General features: G+C 54.8%; 5 protein-coding genes across 5 annotated transcripts; 3 read left to right on the top strand and 2 right to left on the bottom strand.

The window, feature by feature from the left end:
• Window positions 1–340: 340 nt before the first annotated feature.
• On the top strand, window positions 341–1,321 carry xsa-0 (Xylosidase/arabinosidase; the record flags this gene model as incomplete). Its single annotated transcript, XM_037327630.1, has 1 exon — window positions 341–1,321. One exon carries the CDS (start codon window positions 341–343, stop codon window positions 1,319–1,321), a length of 981 nt encoding a protein of 326 aa, XP_037174411.1.
• A 403-nt stretch (window positions 1,322–1,724) lies between these two features.
• On the bottom strand, window positions 1,725–5,171 carry Dagla (Sn1-specific diacylglycerol lipase alpha; the record flags this gene model as incomplete). Its single annotated transcript, XM_037327631.1, has 1 exon — window positions 1,725–5,171. One exon carries the CDS (start codon window positions 5,169–5,171, stop codon window positions 1,725–1,727), a length of 3,447 nt encoding a protein of 1,148 aa, XP_037174410.1.
• A 2,929-nt stretch (window positions 5,172–8,100) lies between these two features.
• Window positions 8,101–8,704, top strand: GNA1 (Glucosamine 6-phosphate N-acetyltransferase; the record flags this gene model as incomplete). The annotated part of the gene is made up of 2 exons (XM_037327632.1): window positions 8,101–8,381; window positions 8,461–8,704. 2 exons carry the CDS (start codon window positions 8,101–8,103, stop codon window positions 8,702–8,704), a joined length of 525 nt encoding a protein of 174 aa, XP_037174407.1.
• Window positions 8,705–10,463: 1,759 nt separating this feature from the next.
• Window positions 10,464–11,912, top strand: ayg1 (Heptaketide hydrolyase ayg1; the record flags this gene model as incomplete). Its single annotated transcript, XM_037327633.1, has 5 exons — window positions 10,464–10,592; window positions 10,641–10,715; window positions 10,764–11,512; window positions 11,566–11,698; window positions 11,748–11,912. The coding sequence occupies 5 exons, from the start codon at window positions 10,464–10,466 to the stop codon at window positions 11,910–11,912; spliced, it is 1,251 nt and encodes a 416-aa protein (XP_037174406.1).
• Window positions 11,913–12,100: 188 nt separating this feature from the next.
• On the bottom strand, window positions 12,101–12,950 carry kduD-0 (2-dehydro-3-deoxy-D-gluconate 5-dehydrogenase; the record flags this gene model as incomplete). The annotated part of the gene is made up of 2 exons (XM_037327634.1): window positions 12,101–12,547; window positions 12,615–12,950. The coding sequence occupies 2 exons, from the start codon at window positions 12,948–12,950 to the stop codon at window positions 12,101–12,103; spliced, it is 783 nt and encodes a 260-aa protein (XP_037173827.1).
• Window positions 12,951–15,069: the final 2,119 nt, after the last annotated feature.

Raw genomic sequence — 15,069 nt, forward strand, 5'->3', positions numbered from 1 at the left:
CTGGCTAGCCGTCCCGCAAATTCCACCTTACCGGGCCAGCTTGTGTCGGCCATATCTTCCACAACCGCAGTCCCAATATCCATGGGTGGGGAGCGAGATTCCTACGAACATATTTAAGAGCCTCCCTTCCTCCTCTCTCTAGTACTGATATCGTGTGAAGAAAACGTCCTTCGGATATCTCTGTCGTCGGCAAGTTGTGCTTTCGAAAAGAGAACCAGCCACCAGAGGGTACAACTAACCCCAACTTCGACCGCCCAAACCCCCGCATTCAACCCCGCACTAGATCGCTACTTCCCCTCTCCCTCTTGTCCCCCCGTTGTGTCAGTCCCCATCCTCCACGATGGCGCCCCTCATCGATCACATTTACACGGCCGACCCCTCAGCTCATGTCTTCAATGGCAAAATTTACATCTACCCCTCTCATGACCGTGAGACGGATATTCAGTTCAACGATAATGGCGACCAATATGACATGGCCGACTACCACGTCTTTAGCACCTCGTCGCTGGATCCTCTCGAGCCCGTCGTAGATCACGGTGTCGTGCTGAAGACAGAGGACGTTCCGTGGGTTTCGAAGCAACTCTGGGCCCCCGACGCCGCCTTCAAGAATGGAAAATACTACCTGTACTTCCCTGCTCGCGACAAGCAAGACATCTTCCGCATTGGCGTCGCCGTGTCGGACAAGCCCGAGGGCCCTTTCACCCCTGACCCTGAGCCTATCAAGGGTAGTTACAGTATCGACCCGGCCAGCTTCGTCGATGATGACGGGCAGGCATATCTCTACTTTGGTGGTCTGTGGGGCGGTCAGCTGCAATGCTACCAGAAGGGTAACGATATGTTTGACCCCGAATGGCTAGGCCCTAAGGAGCCCAGCGGCAAGGGGGTTTTTGCTTTAGGTCCCCGTGTCGCCAAGCTCACGGAGGACATGCACCAATTTGATGGCGAGGTCCAAGAAATCCTCATCCTTGACCCCGAGACGAAAAGGCCTATTCTGGGTGATGACCACGAACGTCGCTTCTTCGAGGCTGCGTGGATGCACAAGAAGGATAACCTCTACTACTTCTCCTACTCGACGGGTGACTCTCACTACCTCTGTTACGGAACAAGCGAAAGCCCTTTTGGTCCCTTCACCTACGGAGGACGCATTCTTGAGCCTGTTCTTGGCTGGACGACACATCACTCGATCGTGGAGTTCAAGGGCCAGTGGTGGTTATTTCATCACGACTGTGAGCTGAGCAATGGCGTGAACCACCTGCGATCCGTCAAGGTCAAGGAGATATTTTATGATGCGGAGGGAAGGATCATAACGGAGAAGCCTTGATAGATGTGGCGTGAAGCAAAATGGATTCTTGATTTCTGATCTCTCTCTTGACCATACTTGTTTTTGTACCGTCTCAACAGGTAGTACTTCTAATAATCCTCCAACCAAAATGACTACTTGACCCTCATATCCTTAAGGGCTTACAGTAGAGAACCAAGAATTGGCTACGGCGATTTGACGCCAATTCCTATTTCCCGTCGCTCATGCTGACAGACTTCGAGTACATAAAGTGGTGCTTGCAGCGAGGCATTATGAAATAGTATACTAATAGCAAGGGTTTGCGGGGGGTATATGGGGGTAAATAGGAAAGCTAGGCAAATACCTATGACAAAGGGAAGAGAAGAAGACGGAAAAATGAAAGAAACCCGTATGAGATAGGTAGGCCGATAGCCGCTTGGGTTCGTTAGGCTGTCTCAACAACGCCAAAACGCAGCTTATTCAAAGCCTCTTCGTACTTTGCGGGGCTGTGGTCGATCAGCATGCTCGTACCAAATCGCACCTCTCTAAACCTAGACTCAACATTTCGGACGTATTTGAGAACAATTCTTTGAGCCGGCCTGCCTATGTCTTCTTCATCGGACAAAAGAAAAGCGTCCCGCCTCAAGACTCGCGTCGACTCCACTAGGAAGACTTCGCCGGGGGGCAAAAGCTTGAGACTCATCATGTTAGAGCGCAGAGTCGTCAGCGCCGATACACTCCACTTGTCCTCTTCGGCAGAGCTTGAGCGGCTGCTATTTGTGTACCACTTGTCGGCCAGACCGGACTGGAAAGCCTGCCAGATCCGCTGTCTCACCTCGCCCTTTGCCTCGTGGTTGTCGCTCTTGAATGCGAGAGCGACAGCTTGAAAGTCGTGGAGCACACCCAATGACAGAAAGGGAACCAAGTCGCTGCCGTGGACGACACTTGTAACGAGCCCTCTGGTGGCCTTGCGCAGCGATGGCGACATGGTCCCCGGCGGCCCGTATGCATATACATGAATGGGACGACCTGACGGCAAGCACACATGCGTTGTATCGGTTTGCAAGAAGCGGCCATCTCCAAGGAGGCGGCGGTGAGGCTCGGACGATGTGACGAAGCCTGTGCCGGTGGCAGAAGGCTCTGCAAGCATCGTTCCGAGGAGTGCGGTGACTCCGCCGCCGAGTGAATGGCCGCAAAGGACCAATCCGTAGTCACTGAATTCGTCAAGAGCCTCCTTCAGCGTATACAAGACGCGGCCATCGCCACCGTACAGCAAACGGCGGGCAGACGCGTGGATGCCCTTATGAACCTTGTACGACTTGCCCCTCCAGTACAAGTTGTCGTAATCGCACGCCATGTCAGCCAAGACATCTTCAAAGCCAAGTGTGCCACGACATGCCAGTACGACTGCCTTAGACTCATGGTCTAGAGAGATATAGTGCACCAAAGGAACCCCGGTTCCTGTCGAGCCAGTCGTGTCAGAGCCACCTTGGGGATCAACAAATGAAGCAAGCAGAATGCTCGCGGCTTCGGATTCGGTATGGTGGGCAAAAGATCGTATCTCGTGATGGGTGTCATCTAAAGCTCTCAGAATGGGCATCTCTTTAGAGATACCCATGAACTTCAGAAAATTGGATCCATATGATGCTGATGAGAACCGCATATACCGTGTGACGTTGCGAAGGAGATGGAATGCTGGGAAAACTCCATCCACAATGCCAGCCCTTCTCAGGGTGTCGATGGCCTCCGAATCCGTGTAAGCACTCTTTTGGTAGTATGAAGATAAAACCAAAGACGTTTGCGAGCCCGTTGTCGCGATGCTGTATAAACTCGGAGTGTTGACATGGGAGCGAGCTCTACGGGACTTCATGGGGGAAGAGGGCTTCTCATTCATATCCCGTTCTGATCTGGACTTGGGAATGCCATTCTGACCTTGACCATCCCGACGGCCGTAGGCTGGAGAATGCGGCCGGTATCCGTCAAACGTATGAAAAGAATATGTATCTGTTTGCGAGACTACCGAGTCGCGCCGACGCTCGTGCACAGAGATGTAACTAGCCCGTGACGAGCTGCGTGGAACAGGAGAGGGCACATCGTAGTTGCGGCCACGCGAGTTCGACGCGGCAGTAGGCCCCATCGCTCTGCTTTGAGATGGATGGCTGGTGGGCGCCGGCGTACGCGTGGCCCTTTCTCGGAGAGGGGCTTTCGCTGCTGGCTTCACCTTCCCGGACGAGTGAGAGCTCCCAGGACCTGGCCCGTCCCGGCTGAAAAGATTGGAAATGTTAGAACTTGTGCCCCTTTTCAACGCTTGTCTGATACCGCCCTTCTTCTCGGAAGGTTTTTCAGAAGGCTTGCCAGACGAGGCAGCTTCACTCTTGGCCCTCTTGGGAGTGTATTTGTTATCAGATTGCGACGGGGCAGTCACTTCTTGTCGTGGTTTGACAGGGAGAGGTGCTAGAGGTGCACGTTGCCGCTTCTGGTTGGGAGCGTTCTCCGGGTTCTGTTTCGGGGTGGGAATCTGCGAGGCTCGGTTTGCCGAGGTAGGCGAGGATAGTCCTGGTCCTGCCTTCGCACGTCGGGGAGTAGGATTAGGCGTCACCTCCTGTCCGGGCATTGAGGAAGGGCTCCGTGATGGCAAAGACTTGGGCGGTACTGGTGGCGGCTCCTCGAAATCAAGCTCCCGGCCGTGATCATCAGACTCCTCAGTATCGTCCATGCACTCCACTGACCCAGCAACGTGCTCTGGCTCTTCGAATCCCCGATATGTTGTACTTCGTTGCTTGTTCTTGTCCACGCGGTAGACCACGCGATATGTCGGGTTGTCGGTCTGGCGTGCCAGCTCCACCTGGCGCTCGGACGATGGGAGAACTTCGCGCTCGACGACCTCAACCCCAGGAGGGGGTGTGACCATGGGGGGTTCGGGACCAGTGAAGTCGACGGTGATCATTTTTCTCGTCAGAGTCGTGGTGGATATGGACACGCTCGTATCCGACGGCAAGGTTCGCATGATTTGGTTCTTGAGGCGTATTTCCGGGAGATCATCGTCTTCATCTTCACTTGTGTCTTGGCCCCCGTGACGTTCGAGAGCGGCCAGAACATTGGGATTGGACTGGTCGCTGGGCATTGACACCAGGATGTCGGGGCCCTTGCTCTGATAACGACCCTTGTGAACGCCATATAGACTGTTCTCGTGTACATCCACCCGTTCCCCATCGTTCAGCACGACGACGTCCCAAACAATCTCCTCAAAACCCAGACGGCGAGTTTCCTCCTCCAGAAAACGGCGGCATTTGCGTTGCAAGTACGCCAGAGCACACAGGCCCATGACCAGATCGACAACCCCTACTTGTTCGCCCTCGACCCCGGTTGCTGGATTCTGAAACTCGCGACGAATAAGAGTGATGATACTCGCTATGGCACGAGAGGAGTCGGTGGAGCCGAAGAACTGATCGAGAGATGACAGCAGCAGCTGGGATATCTCGGACACAACAGAGAAGGTGGTACCAGTCATCTGAAAGCCGGTAGTGGTCCAGAAGACGATCTGTGACATGGCATGGTGGAGATGCTCTAAGCTTCTTTCCAGAACGGTCTCGGCGTCCTCCCTGGCCAGGTCGCTGTTAGATCTGGTGAGCATATCCCTCCCGGCCCTGCTGAGAATGCCTTCGAGGAGACCGCGCCCTAGCTCCAGACTGGAAAGGGTCGTAAACTTGGCAGCATCAAAGCCATAGGAGCTGAGGAGAGTGCCAACTCGGATGGCAAGACACGTCGAACGGGTAGCCAAGCTAACGGCCTTCGCAAAAGGAGCTGGGAGCACAGTCCGGCCCTGCTGGGACTCGAGAGGAACATGGACCAAGTAGTGGGAGTTTTCGTCTAACTCGTCGTCTGAGTCCATTGTTTGTGGTATCAATGCCGCTGGCGACGCCAATGCGGATGTGAATGTGGGCGCTGGAGCTCGCATACGGAGGTATGAGCATCGAACGAAGACAGGCAACGGCGTGCAGTTTCTGGGTGTCAAGCTGGTTCAGGTTGGAACAGATGTTGCGGACATGTTATGCTTGGCACCCTGCCACAACTCTGGTTAGTTTGAAAGAGTATGTTTCGTTGCGTGGTATCTGATAGACCAAGATGGCGAAGAAAGCGTGGTGAGGAAAAGAGAGGTAAAGACAAGAGGGAGCCTTCGCACCGCAGTCAGCCTTGACACAGGCGTCAACCAGGAAGCATAAATAAAAGAAGAATGAGAAGAAGCATAGAAGAAGCGGCAGTAGGGTTTAGATGAGATAATGTGACATGCAGAAAGGGAAGAGGCAAGTCGGCGGACAGTGGCAATATGCGAGCGAACGCAAGTGTGCAGACGGGCGGGAGAAGAAAGCAGAGCAAAACTAAGTAATGTGCTTGGGAGAACTAGCAGGCCCAAATGGGCAAAGCAGGAAACAAGAGTCGAGTACATACGTGAGTACCTAGCCCAGCGCACAGGACCGCGGGGGCGTAGAACAAGGTCGGACGGCGGCACTGGGAGGGGAGGAGATGGGAGGGCAGGGCAGGGTAGCACGGTAGGTAGGTAAGGTAGGTATGTAGGTATTGGTAATACCTATTGCGAGAAGGAAAGGGAGCCCTTGTGGGCGTGGAAGAGGCAAGGAAGGGACCCTGTCCAGCATGTTTTGGCGTAGGTACCTTCCTTGGGAGAGACGGGGAGTCGGAGCAAAATGTGTTGACCTGGGCTGCGCGGATCAGCGCGCGTCCCCGATCGCTGGGTTGACGTGTTGAGCCGCTGCCGCGCCAGGGCTCCAATAGGAGCAGGTGGGACGTTAGGTTGGGTGTGGCAGCATGTGATTGCATTTTGTGGGGGATGTTCATGCGCAAGGACGGCGGCGAAGACAGAGACGGCGCTGGGGACGGCGGCCATTGGGGCTTCCCACTGTTTGAACTTGCGAAATGGAGGGGGAGGGGAGGCAGTTGTGAGGGGAGGGGAGGGCATTACTTTAGCGTAGCGTGATGGATGTGGTTGGGATACCTTACCTACTATGCACCTACTATGGTACAGGATGGGATGGGATGGGATGGGATGAGATGGGATGGGACGGCGGCGGCGGCCTCGAGTTCGTGATGGATTCGCCCAGCCCCAAGAGGCTCGCCGACCAACGCTAGCACACCCTAGGCAAGCCTGGCGGAAGCATCTCGATTAAGGGGACGGCCGTGACCATGGCATGGCACAAAGCCTCGATAACGGTAATGGCAAAGTACAAGCCGTTGTAAGGTACAGTACCTTAGCTGTGCTTCTTTGATACCTAAGGTACCATACCATGGATGGACCTCCAAGCCCGAGTTGACCTATTCTTTCTGCAGGCAGGGTGTTGGGTGCCTTGCAGAACGTCCGTCTGCCTCCGGATACCTATCGGGGCCACATGTAAGCTGGCCCGAGGCGGTGCCTTACTTGGAACCCGAGGCGAGGTTTCTCACGAGACTGTGTGTGGCTGCCATCCAAACACTCCTACCTTGGACGCCAGAAAACAAGCTGAAACTGTGGCATTCATCGTCATTCCCAGCCCATCCGGATCGCCATGTTTTGTTTCCTGTAGTGCGGTGCAGTTCCTGTTTGTGGCTGGCCATTCTTCTCCCCATCCTTGCATTATCTGTGCGGCTCATCCAACCATTATTGCAGTACCTGCCTTGATGCTCTCCAGCATGCGTTCCTCCACGTTGTGTACCTATATAAGTGGGTGAGTGCCTAAACGCTAGGCCTGATTATTTCTCTGCCTTCATGTGAATCTGTCATCCTTTTCTCGAAGGCCCTCTTATCTTCAAATACCTTGCTGTCCGCGACGAGCCGGGAACGGTGCTAAGAATAGATGCGCGCAGGCTAAGCCGCCAGATCATCCCGTCCAGTGTGGGTTGGGGGCAAGGGGGGGGGGGGGGCCATCAGCACTGATGGGCCCCCTTTTCCATGGATTGCTTTGTGCTGCTCTACGGATATTCTAGTACTCGTACCTTTGGTGGAAATAAGCTGCAGCTGCTGCAGCTGATTATTGCCATGGCACCTGACAGCCAATGAGGTGCCACAAGCCGGCCTGCAAAGGCGGAGGATGGCAGGCATCTGCAGTCGGCTTTGGTGGTAAGGTATTTGGCGATGCATTCCGACAACGCTGTCAATGATGACGGCAGGGGCTGATGGCCATGGTGGGGAGCACCTTCATGCCTACTGCGGTACCTAGTTCAGGGACACTGAGGGGCGCAGTTAACCATCTCAGGACCCGGCAAAGCGAGCTGCGAGGCACCTAGGCACCTAGAGGTACGGATTCAGGCTCCCGTCACACCTCCCCGCCAGCTTGGAAGCTCAGCACAGCTCTGCTCAGCTCAGCACGACACAGCACAGCACCAGGGTTCAACACCCAGTCCCCGTATTTGCACCTTACCCAAGGTACGGTTACGTTACCGTACCTGACCAGGTTGCCTGAGATCTGCGATCCAATGTGGATGTCGCCCAGTCCGGCGGAGAGGGGACCAAGTCTGCAAACATCGCGTCAATAAACCACAACATCTCCCCCTTCTCGCTTCTTTCGCCTTCTACTTTCCTCCCATCCTCTTTTACAGCCCCTCCATCGCGTGGCCTTCACCGCTTCGCTGTCTTTCTCCCTCGCTGACCCAACAACGTCTGCTTCTCGACTCTGTTCCTCCCCCCAACGAAATTCGTCACCGCTTCACTCGCCTTCCACCAAGCCCTCAACTTGCGCAGCATAACTTCGATTTCGATCCAACCCGATCACTGCCCCCCTGCTATCGGGGCCGAGTCTCCGGAGGTTGCGACGCGCAGAAGCTCCTTCACAATGGCTGAAACGGGCCTCTTCTCCGATAACCTCATCTCTCCCGCTGTTGCCTCTACGCTGCCCGAAGGCTACGTAGTTCGCGCTCTTCGCCTCTCCGACTACAATGCTGGCTTTCTCGACTGCCTCCGCGTCCTGACCACCGTCGGTGAGATCAGCGAGTCCCAATTCGCCGAGCGCTACAACTGGCTATCCAAAAGCGACGGTTACTACATCCTCGTCATTGAAGACACAAGCAGGAAAGCCGTTGTTGGAACCGGTGCCTTGATTGTCGAGCGCAAGTTGTGAGTTGTAGCCGCCGCCTCGCAGCTCCGCGCTTGCCGCAGAAGATTATTGCTGACCGCACATTTCCCCTCCGTGTAGCATTCACAGCCTGGGTCTGGTTGGCCACATCGAGGACATTGCCGTGGCAAAGGACCAGCAAGGGAAGAAGCTTGGTCTGCGTATCATCCAGGCCCTTGATTTCATAGCCGAAAAGGTGGGCTGCTACAAGAGTATTCTCGATTGCAGCGAAGCAAACGAAGGCTTCTATGTCAAGTGTGGGTTCAGGAGAGCCGGCCTGGAGATGGCCCACTACTACGAGGGAGACAAGAGTAAGGCCCAGTAGCCTGCCACTTCCCTATTCATGACTCCGATCGCCGACATCTTGGGGTGTCATGTTGCGTCGTTCCCCGCCGTGCAGTCTCTTCGCTGGGATCGAATCAACTTGACGCGCCTTGTCGGTGCAGCCCGGCTCATTACCCCGTTGTGCCAAGGCGAACTCGGATTGCATCGGTGACTGCTGATGATGGGTTCCCGCAGGACTGAAGCTCTAGATCATGCGAGCACCGAACTTGCTTCGGTGGATGACGAGATCGACAAGTAAGAGCGACAGAGACATGGGAACGATAGATGCTTGCTCACGGATCATGCCTTCCTTAGCCTCGTGTGTTTACCTAATACTACTATTAGTTGCAATCCCTTGGCTGCAGCGCAATGATCAAAACAAGGTAAACCGCACATCAGCTGGTCCCGACCGCGCTACCTCAAGCGCTTCTAGCCCGTCCGTTCCTAACTTCGGATGACTGCCACACTGCCACACCGCCTCACTGTGACTCTATGTGAGGAACCAACATGCACTGGCTGCTCGCAATGAGTGGCTGGTCAGCCCGTCGTAATACGCAATCAGCCAGACCGCTGCTGAGTACTGGCTGCTTCAGACAGGATTGGTCCTACCGTCGCCAAGGATGAGGTTGCCTACCCACGCACCAAGACCACCTTCAGGGTCTAGCCGTTGTGTCTGCCTGTCGCAGCTGGTCGGGGCGTCCACCATCGCGTCTTGGTCGAAGAGCGCTGTGCCCCGCGTTTCACTTGCCATGAGTCGGATCAAACTAACCAGAAATGCCATGTACAAACAGGAAGGCACAGCAGCGTCGCGCAGACAGCGTGTTGAACATGGTTCACTCGGCACCTCAACTGCACTTGCTTTTTTCTTTCCTTCGTGTGTTGTGGTTTGAGAACATTGACTCAAAGTTCATTCGAGGATAGTGAGATCCAAAGACACAAGGACAAAGGACAAACAAATTACTGTTGGGTCCGGATCCGGCTGAGAAACACAATGCACCAGTCCGGGGGATCTCCGTCATCAACCCAGTTTTCCCGCTTCCTTCGGAGCTCCCGTGCTTTTGTCCACCACCTTGGACGCCTGAAGAATCTGACGTACCATACCTGACACTTCTGGGCTTGCACAATTGTCAGAGTCAAGACCTGAAGCGCCTCACAGATCTTCACATGCGTGGCCAAAGCGCTGTCTGTCGCAGATGAGCTGACGGAACCCATCCTGATCGATGCGCCGCCCGTCCCGTTCGTATAAGACGTGCGCCGGTCTCCATGTCCCCTTTATTGGTCTCACGATCGGACAACGGATGTCCCCAACTACAACAGTCCGAGAAGCCACTACCGAAGTATATCAAGCCTGCAAGTCCACCCCTTAAAACTCCGAGCGCGTTTTCATTGGATCCCGAAAAGGCGACTGCGGATCGAACGTTTTCCTACTTAAATTAGCTCTTTGCGCCCGTCTTTCTGGTCTGGTTTCCGTCATGATTGAAGACTTGCATTGTGCCATTGCTCGCGTGCGAATTGCTTCACTACAGTCAGAGTAAGTCTTCTGTATATCCAACGCCGGCAATCGACCCCGGCTACTGACAGGCACGGCCGGCCCACTGATGTTGTAACTCACGAATTATAGGGTCATTAATAAATCGGCCAGTCGCGAGGTCGTACGTCGAAGAAGCAACAAAGTGAAACCCATCTTCATCGTCAAGGGTCGACCACCACTTTTCACGAAGCAAAGAACCGTCCGCGTAATATCTTGAAATTAATCCACCATGTCGCCGCACAAGCTTCCTGAGATGGATGGTAAGCGGCAATGGGTGATGGGCACTGAAGCCTTCGAGCGCAAGATGCCTCACCACCAGGGAATTAAGGCTCTCTGGGAAACCAAATGGAAGTTTCCGGTACGCTCCCGTGGCAAATCGTCACAAATTTTCCGTTGACCATCATAGTGCACCAAGAGCGTCTACCCTTTCCATGACGGGCAGTATGAGGACTTTGAGCCCATTTTCGAGCACTTGATCAAGGTATGTTTACTAGATATCGTGACCTTCAAATTGTGACGGAGATTTTAGGAAAACATCAATGACGGAACTTCTACTGCATACACTGAGGCCTTCTTTCCGATCGCAGAGGCTCTGACAGCCAAAGGCGACGGGGCGGCGGCTGCAGGCAAGAAAGACGAAGCCAGCGATCTGTACCTCCGAGCATGCACCGTGTACCGCATAGCGCGGTTCCCATACATCACGGCGTACCCTGAAGTCAGCTGCCCAGTCAAGTGGAAGGCGTGGGAGGCTCAGAAAGAGGTTTACATGAAGGCGGCCCAGTCATGGGATTGCCCCATCATTGACATCTCCATTCCGCACAAGCATGCCAAGGGTGGTGACCGAAAGTCCATTCCGTCCTACGTCAGAGTTCCTCACGGCGCCTCCAAGAGCAATCCTAGCCCAGTCGTCATTCTGATGACTGGTCTTGACGGCTACCGTCCTGACAACACGGTTCGCTCAAATGAATTCCTCGCGCGCGGCTGGGGAAGCGTGATTGTCGAGATCCCCGGAACCGCCGACTGCCCCGCAGACTCCGCCGATCCGGAGAGTCCTGACCGTTTGTGGAGCAGCGTCCTAGACTGGATGGCTGCCGATGGCCGCTTCAACATGGACAGGGTCCTGGTTTGGGGCCTTAGCTCCGGCGGGTACTACGCCATTCGCATCGCGCACACTCACAAGGACCGCCTGATCGGATCGATTGCGCAAGGGGCCGGTTGCCATTATTTCTTCGACCAGGAATGGTTGGAGAAGGCTGACGGACACGAATACCCGTTCTTGTGAGTGGACAGACGTATCAAACATTGCGAATGTTGAGACTGACGAGGCATAGGTTAACTCCGGCGATGGCCATGAAACATGGCTACAAGACGGTTGCTGAATACAAGGCGGGTGTGCAAAAGAAGTTCTCTTTGCTCGAGACCGGGATTATCGATAAGCCGTCCACCCGTTTGTTGTTGATCAATGTACGTCCACACACCTTGCCGGAGAGATCTCTTTGACTAACAAAATCAGGGTACACTTGACGGCTTGATGCCTATTGAAGACTCGATGATGCTATTTGAGTACGGTACGCCTAAGGAGGCCAGGTTCTTCTCGGGAGCCTTGCACATGGGATACCCCATGGCCAATGCATCCGTGTATCCTTGGATGGAGAGCGTCATGAACAGCAAGATGTAATTACGGCTACTGCACCGCTGGCTGCAACAAGAACACTCAATTTTATGCGGGCACACCAGAAACTTGTCGTCAGCGAGAATGGTGATCATAAGCGAAAGTGAACGGAGTGTTTTCTGGATGTTTTTCCTTCTTTCCATTTCTTCAACCACCTTTAATTAAAGCTTTGTTTTCGTGCAGTGGCCGCATGCTTATCGGCCCATCCAGCCACCGTCAACGACCAAGACGTGGCCGCTCACGTAACCGCTGGCCCTGCTGGAAAGGTAGACTGAAGTGCCCTTGAAGTCATCAGGCGTGCCCCAGCGACCAGCGGGGATTCTCGCACTGATGCTGGCCAGTCTCTCCTTGTCATTGAGCAGGGCCGTGTTCATCTCGGTCTCGATGTAACCGGGCGCGATGGCATTGACTGTGATACCCTTGGAGGTCCACTCGTTGGCGAAGCTCTTGGTCAGCTGGGCAACAGCGCCCTTGGAGGCGGCGTAAGCCGGGACAGTGAAGCCGCCCTGGAAAGAAAGCAGGGAGGCGTAGTTGATTACACTGCCTTTGCGGCCGGTAACGGGTGAAGGCTCGAGAGTGAGCATGTGGGCGCCGACGTCGCGGGTCAGGGTAAAAACGGAGTTGAGGTTTACTTGGATAACCTGCGTTGGCGGACTCCATTAGCTTCCAGACATGCACCGAGGCGATTGCTTCGCTCAATTGACTTACGGCATTGAAATCATCATCAGGAAACTTCTCGCACGGATGGCGCTTCTGGATGCCGGCGCAGTTGACGAGGATTCGAATCTGGTGGCCGTCCTTGAGAACTTTGGGTACGAGAGCAGCAACGCTCTGTTGTGAGCTGAGATCTGCCGTGTAGATCTGAGCCTTTCGGCCTAGCTTCAGAATTGAGTCTCTGGTGGAGGTGTTAGACTCGTCGCGCTGAACGAGAAGAACGTCTGCTCCGGCCTCGGCGAGACCAATGGCGACGGCGGCACCAATGCCCCGAGTGCCTCCAGTGACGAGGGCGGTGTGGTCCTCAAGGGAGAAGAATGGCGAGGCCATGGTGTAGATTACGGTGTAGGCGTTCTGCGGATATCACGAAAATCTTGGGTGGGAAAGGGGGGGGGGGGGATTGTGCTGAGAGCGTGTCCAACGAGGGGTATTTGAGTGATGAGAGGCTTTACGCAGCACACTCAGCTATCTTGGGGTGGGGGGATGAAGAAGATGAATGCGACTTTATTGGACGAAGGAGCGGCGTCGTGTAGGTAGGCAGCAGGGTCAATGGTCTTCGGGCAAGTTAATTCAGACAGTAACTGATGGGTATTCACAGTGGAAGCTTGGATGAGCTTGTGACGATGGCCGCGAGGTGCCCCTCACGGGCCATGCTTGGACGGAAGAAAGGTTACTCGCCGTGTGCCGGGGTGGTTAACGGATTCAAGCGACGTTTATTTCTAGAAGGAGCTGAAGGCGACGGATTAGCTCGGTGAATGGCTGAGACGGCTAGAGATGGTCATAACCCGCGGAATGGGTCATGATTCAACCGCACGGCATGAAACATGTACACTGTACATGAGCAGCTTGCAACAGCAAACGTTGAAGTCAAGACTACAACAGTCGTTACCCCTCAGCTGCGGGGATCCGCGACAGCAGGGGTCGTCTCCAACCACGTCGCCCTGTGACGTCGTTTGGTTTGGGCAATGCGCTTGCAGTTTTTCTTGTCGTCGACATTTGTTTACTGTGGGAATGTCTCATGAGCACGCGGCATAGTGAACGAGTCGGGGTAATTGTCAGAGCTGGGTTGCTCCTGATACCAAAGATTGTGCGAAGCCCCGCGAACACCATCACACGGCTCGATTGACTCGGCTCGATTGACTCGGCTCGATTGACTCGGCTCTGGTTAGATGGGAATTGTTTTTCTTTTCCCCAGGGCAGGTGCATGGCTCTCCGGCCCCCCACGTAAGGATGTGACGGGCTGCCCGGTCTGCTCCCCGCATATCGGAGCTTCAGAGCGGGGGAAACACAAGAAACCGTCAACGGCAACTGTCGGTCATGGTCCGTTACAATCTTTTCAGCTGCCAGCAAAGCCAACAGAAGCCGAGTCTTGTGCGAATCACCGGCGGTCTAATTCTTGTCAGCATCAATCCAAGACGCGACGAGCTCTGGGCTGCCCTGAAGCAGGCAATGGAACGCAACATGGAAGGCATGTACACTGACCTGGCGCAAAGCTTTAGGACATAATTGCCCTCTTGGGTCTTCGCGGCCATTTTCTCCAGCTCAAGCGTCGCCTCGAACGCCGCTACCTGAGGGTACGCAGTATCCGTAGACCCTCATGTTTCGGCGGGCATTGCCTGGAATGGATGGGGGTCAGTTCTCCACGAGCACTTACCCCTCCCCCTCTTCTTCCCCTCCACTAGGTCCCGACTCCCAGCACATAGGTACCTACTTACTGCAAAGTAAGGCAAGGTCAGGTATTCGCGATGGCTTCCTCGTCTTCGCTGCCGGACAGAATGCCGAGCCAATGACCACACCTACCTAGCCCAGTGTTCCACTGGCCTTGACCAAGTTCCACGTCTCCACCACTCCACACAAACTGGGTTTATGACTGCGGTGTGTCTGCGTCTCTGCTCTCCCCAACACTCGTTGCCCACTCGTACCCAGTACTTGTGCCTGTCGCCGTACTCCCCACGTCCGAGGGGCTAGTGTAGTGTCGTGGTCGACGCTGTGTCTGAGAAGTTGGGGAGCGATTCGGCGGCAGTTCTTGTACTCGAGCTTCAGACACAACTCGGCCTTGGAATCCCGTAACCCTCGGCCTTGCTCCCCCACTGACAAGTGAATTGCCTCCTCAGCTTCTCGACACGAACCCGCATTTCCGACCTGCATCGCTCCGCTCGTCGCGTCCGCCTCCAATCGCCCCCTAGCGTCGTGCCCTTCTTTTCAATCGTGTTATCCGATCCGTCGACATCGGACCTGTCGCCGTGCTCCCTGAGTCCCTCATCGCCTCGGCTTTTCAACAAAACAATCAGATAATTGCCCCCACTACCCTCTCACTTCTGTGCCTTTCCAACGTGCTGCTACTGCTGTTTCTTTCTGTCGTCTTTCCAAGCCTGGTTGCCTCCACTTCACGTATCCATCTTCAATCTAGTTACTATCCTCGCCGCCATCGCATAAGGGCGCAATCATC

Source organism: Colletotrichum aenigma (genome assembly GCF_013390185.1).
Source record: "Colletotrichum aenigma strain Cg56 chromosome Unknown KSG_Cg56_contig08, whole genome shotgun sequence".
NCBI lineage: Eukaryota > Fungi > Ascomycota > Sordariomycetes > Glomerellales > Glomerellaceae > Colletotrichum > Colletotrichum aenigma.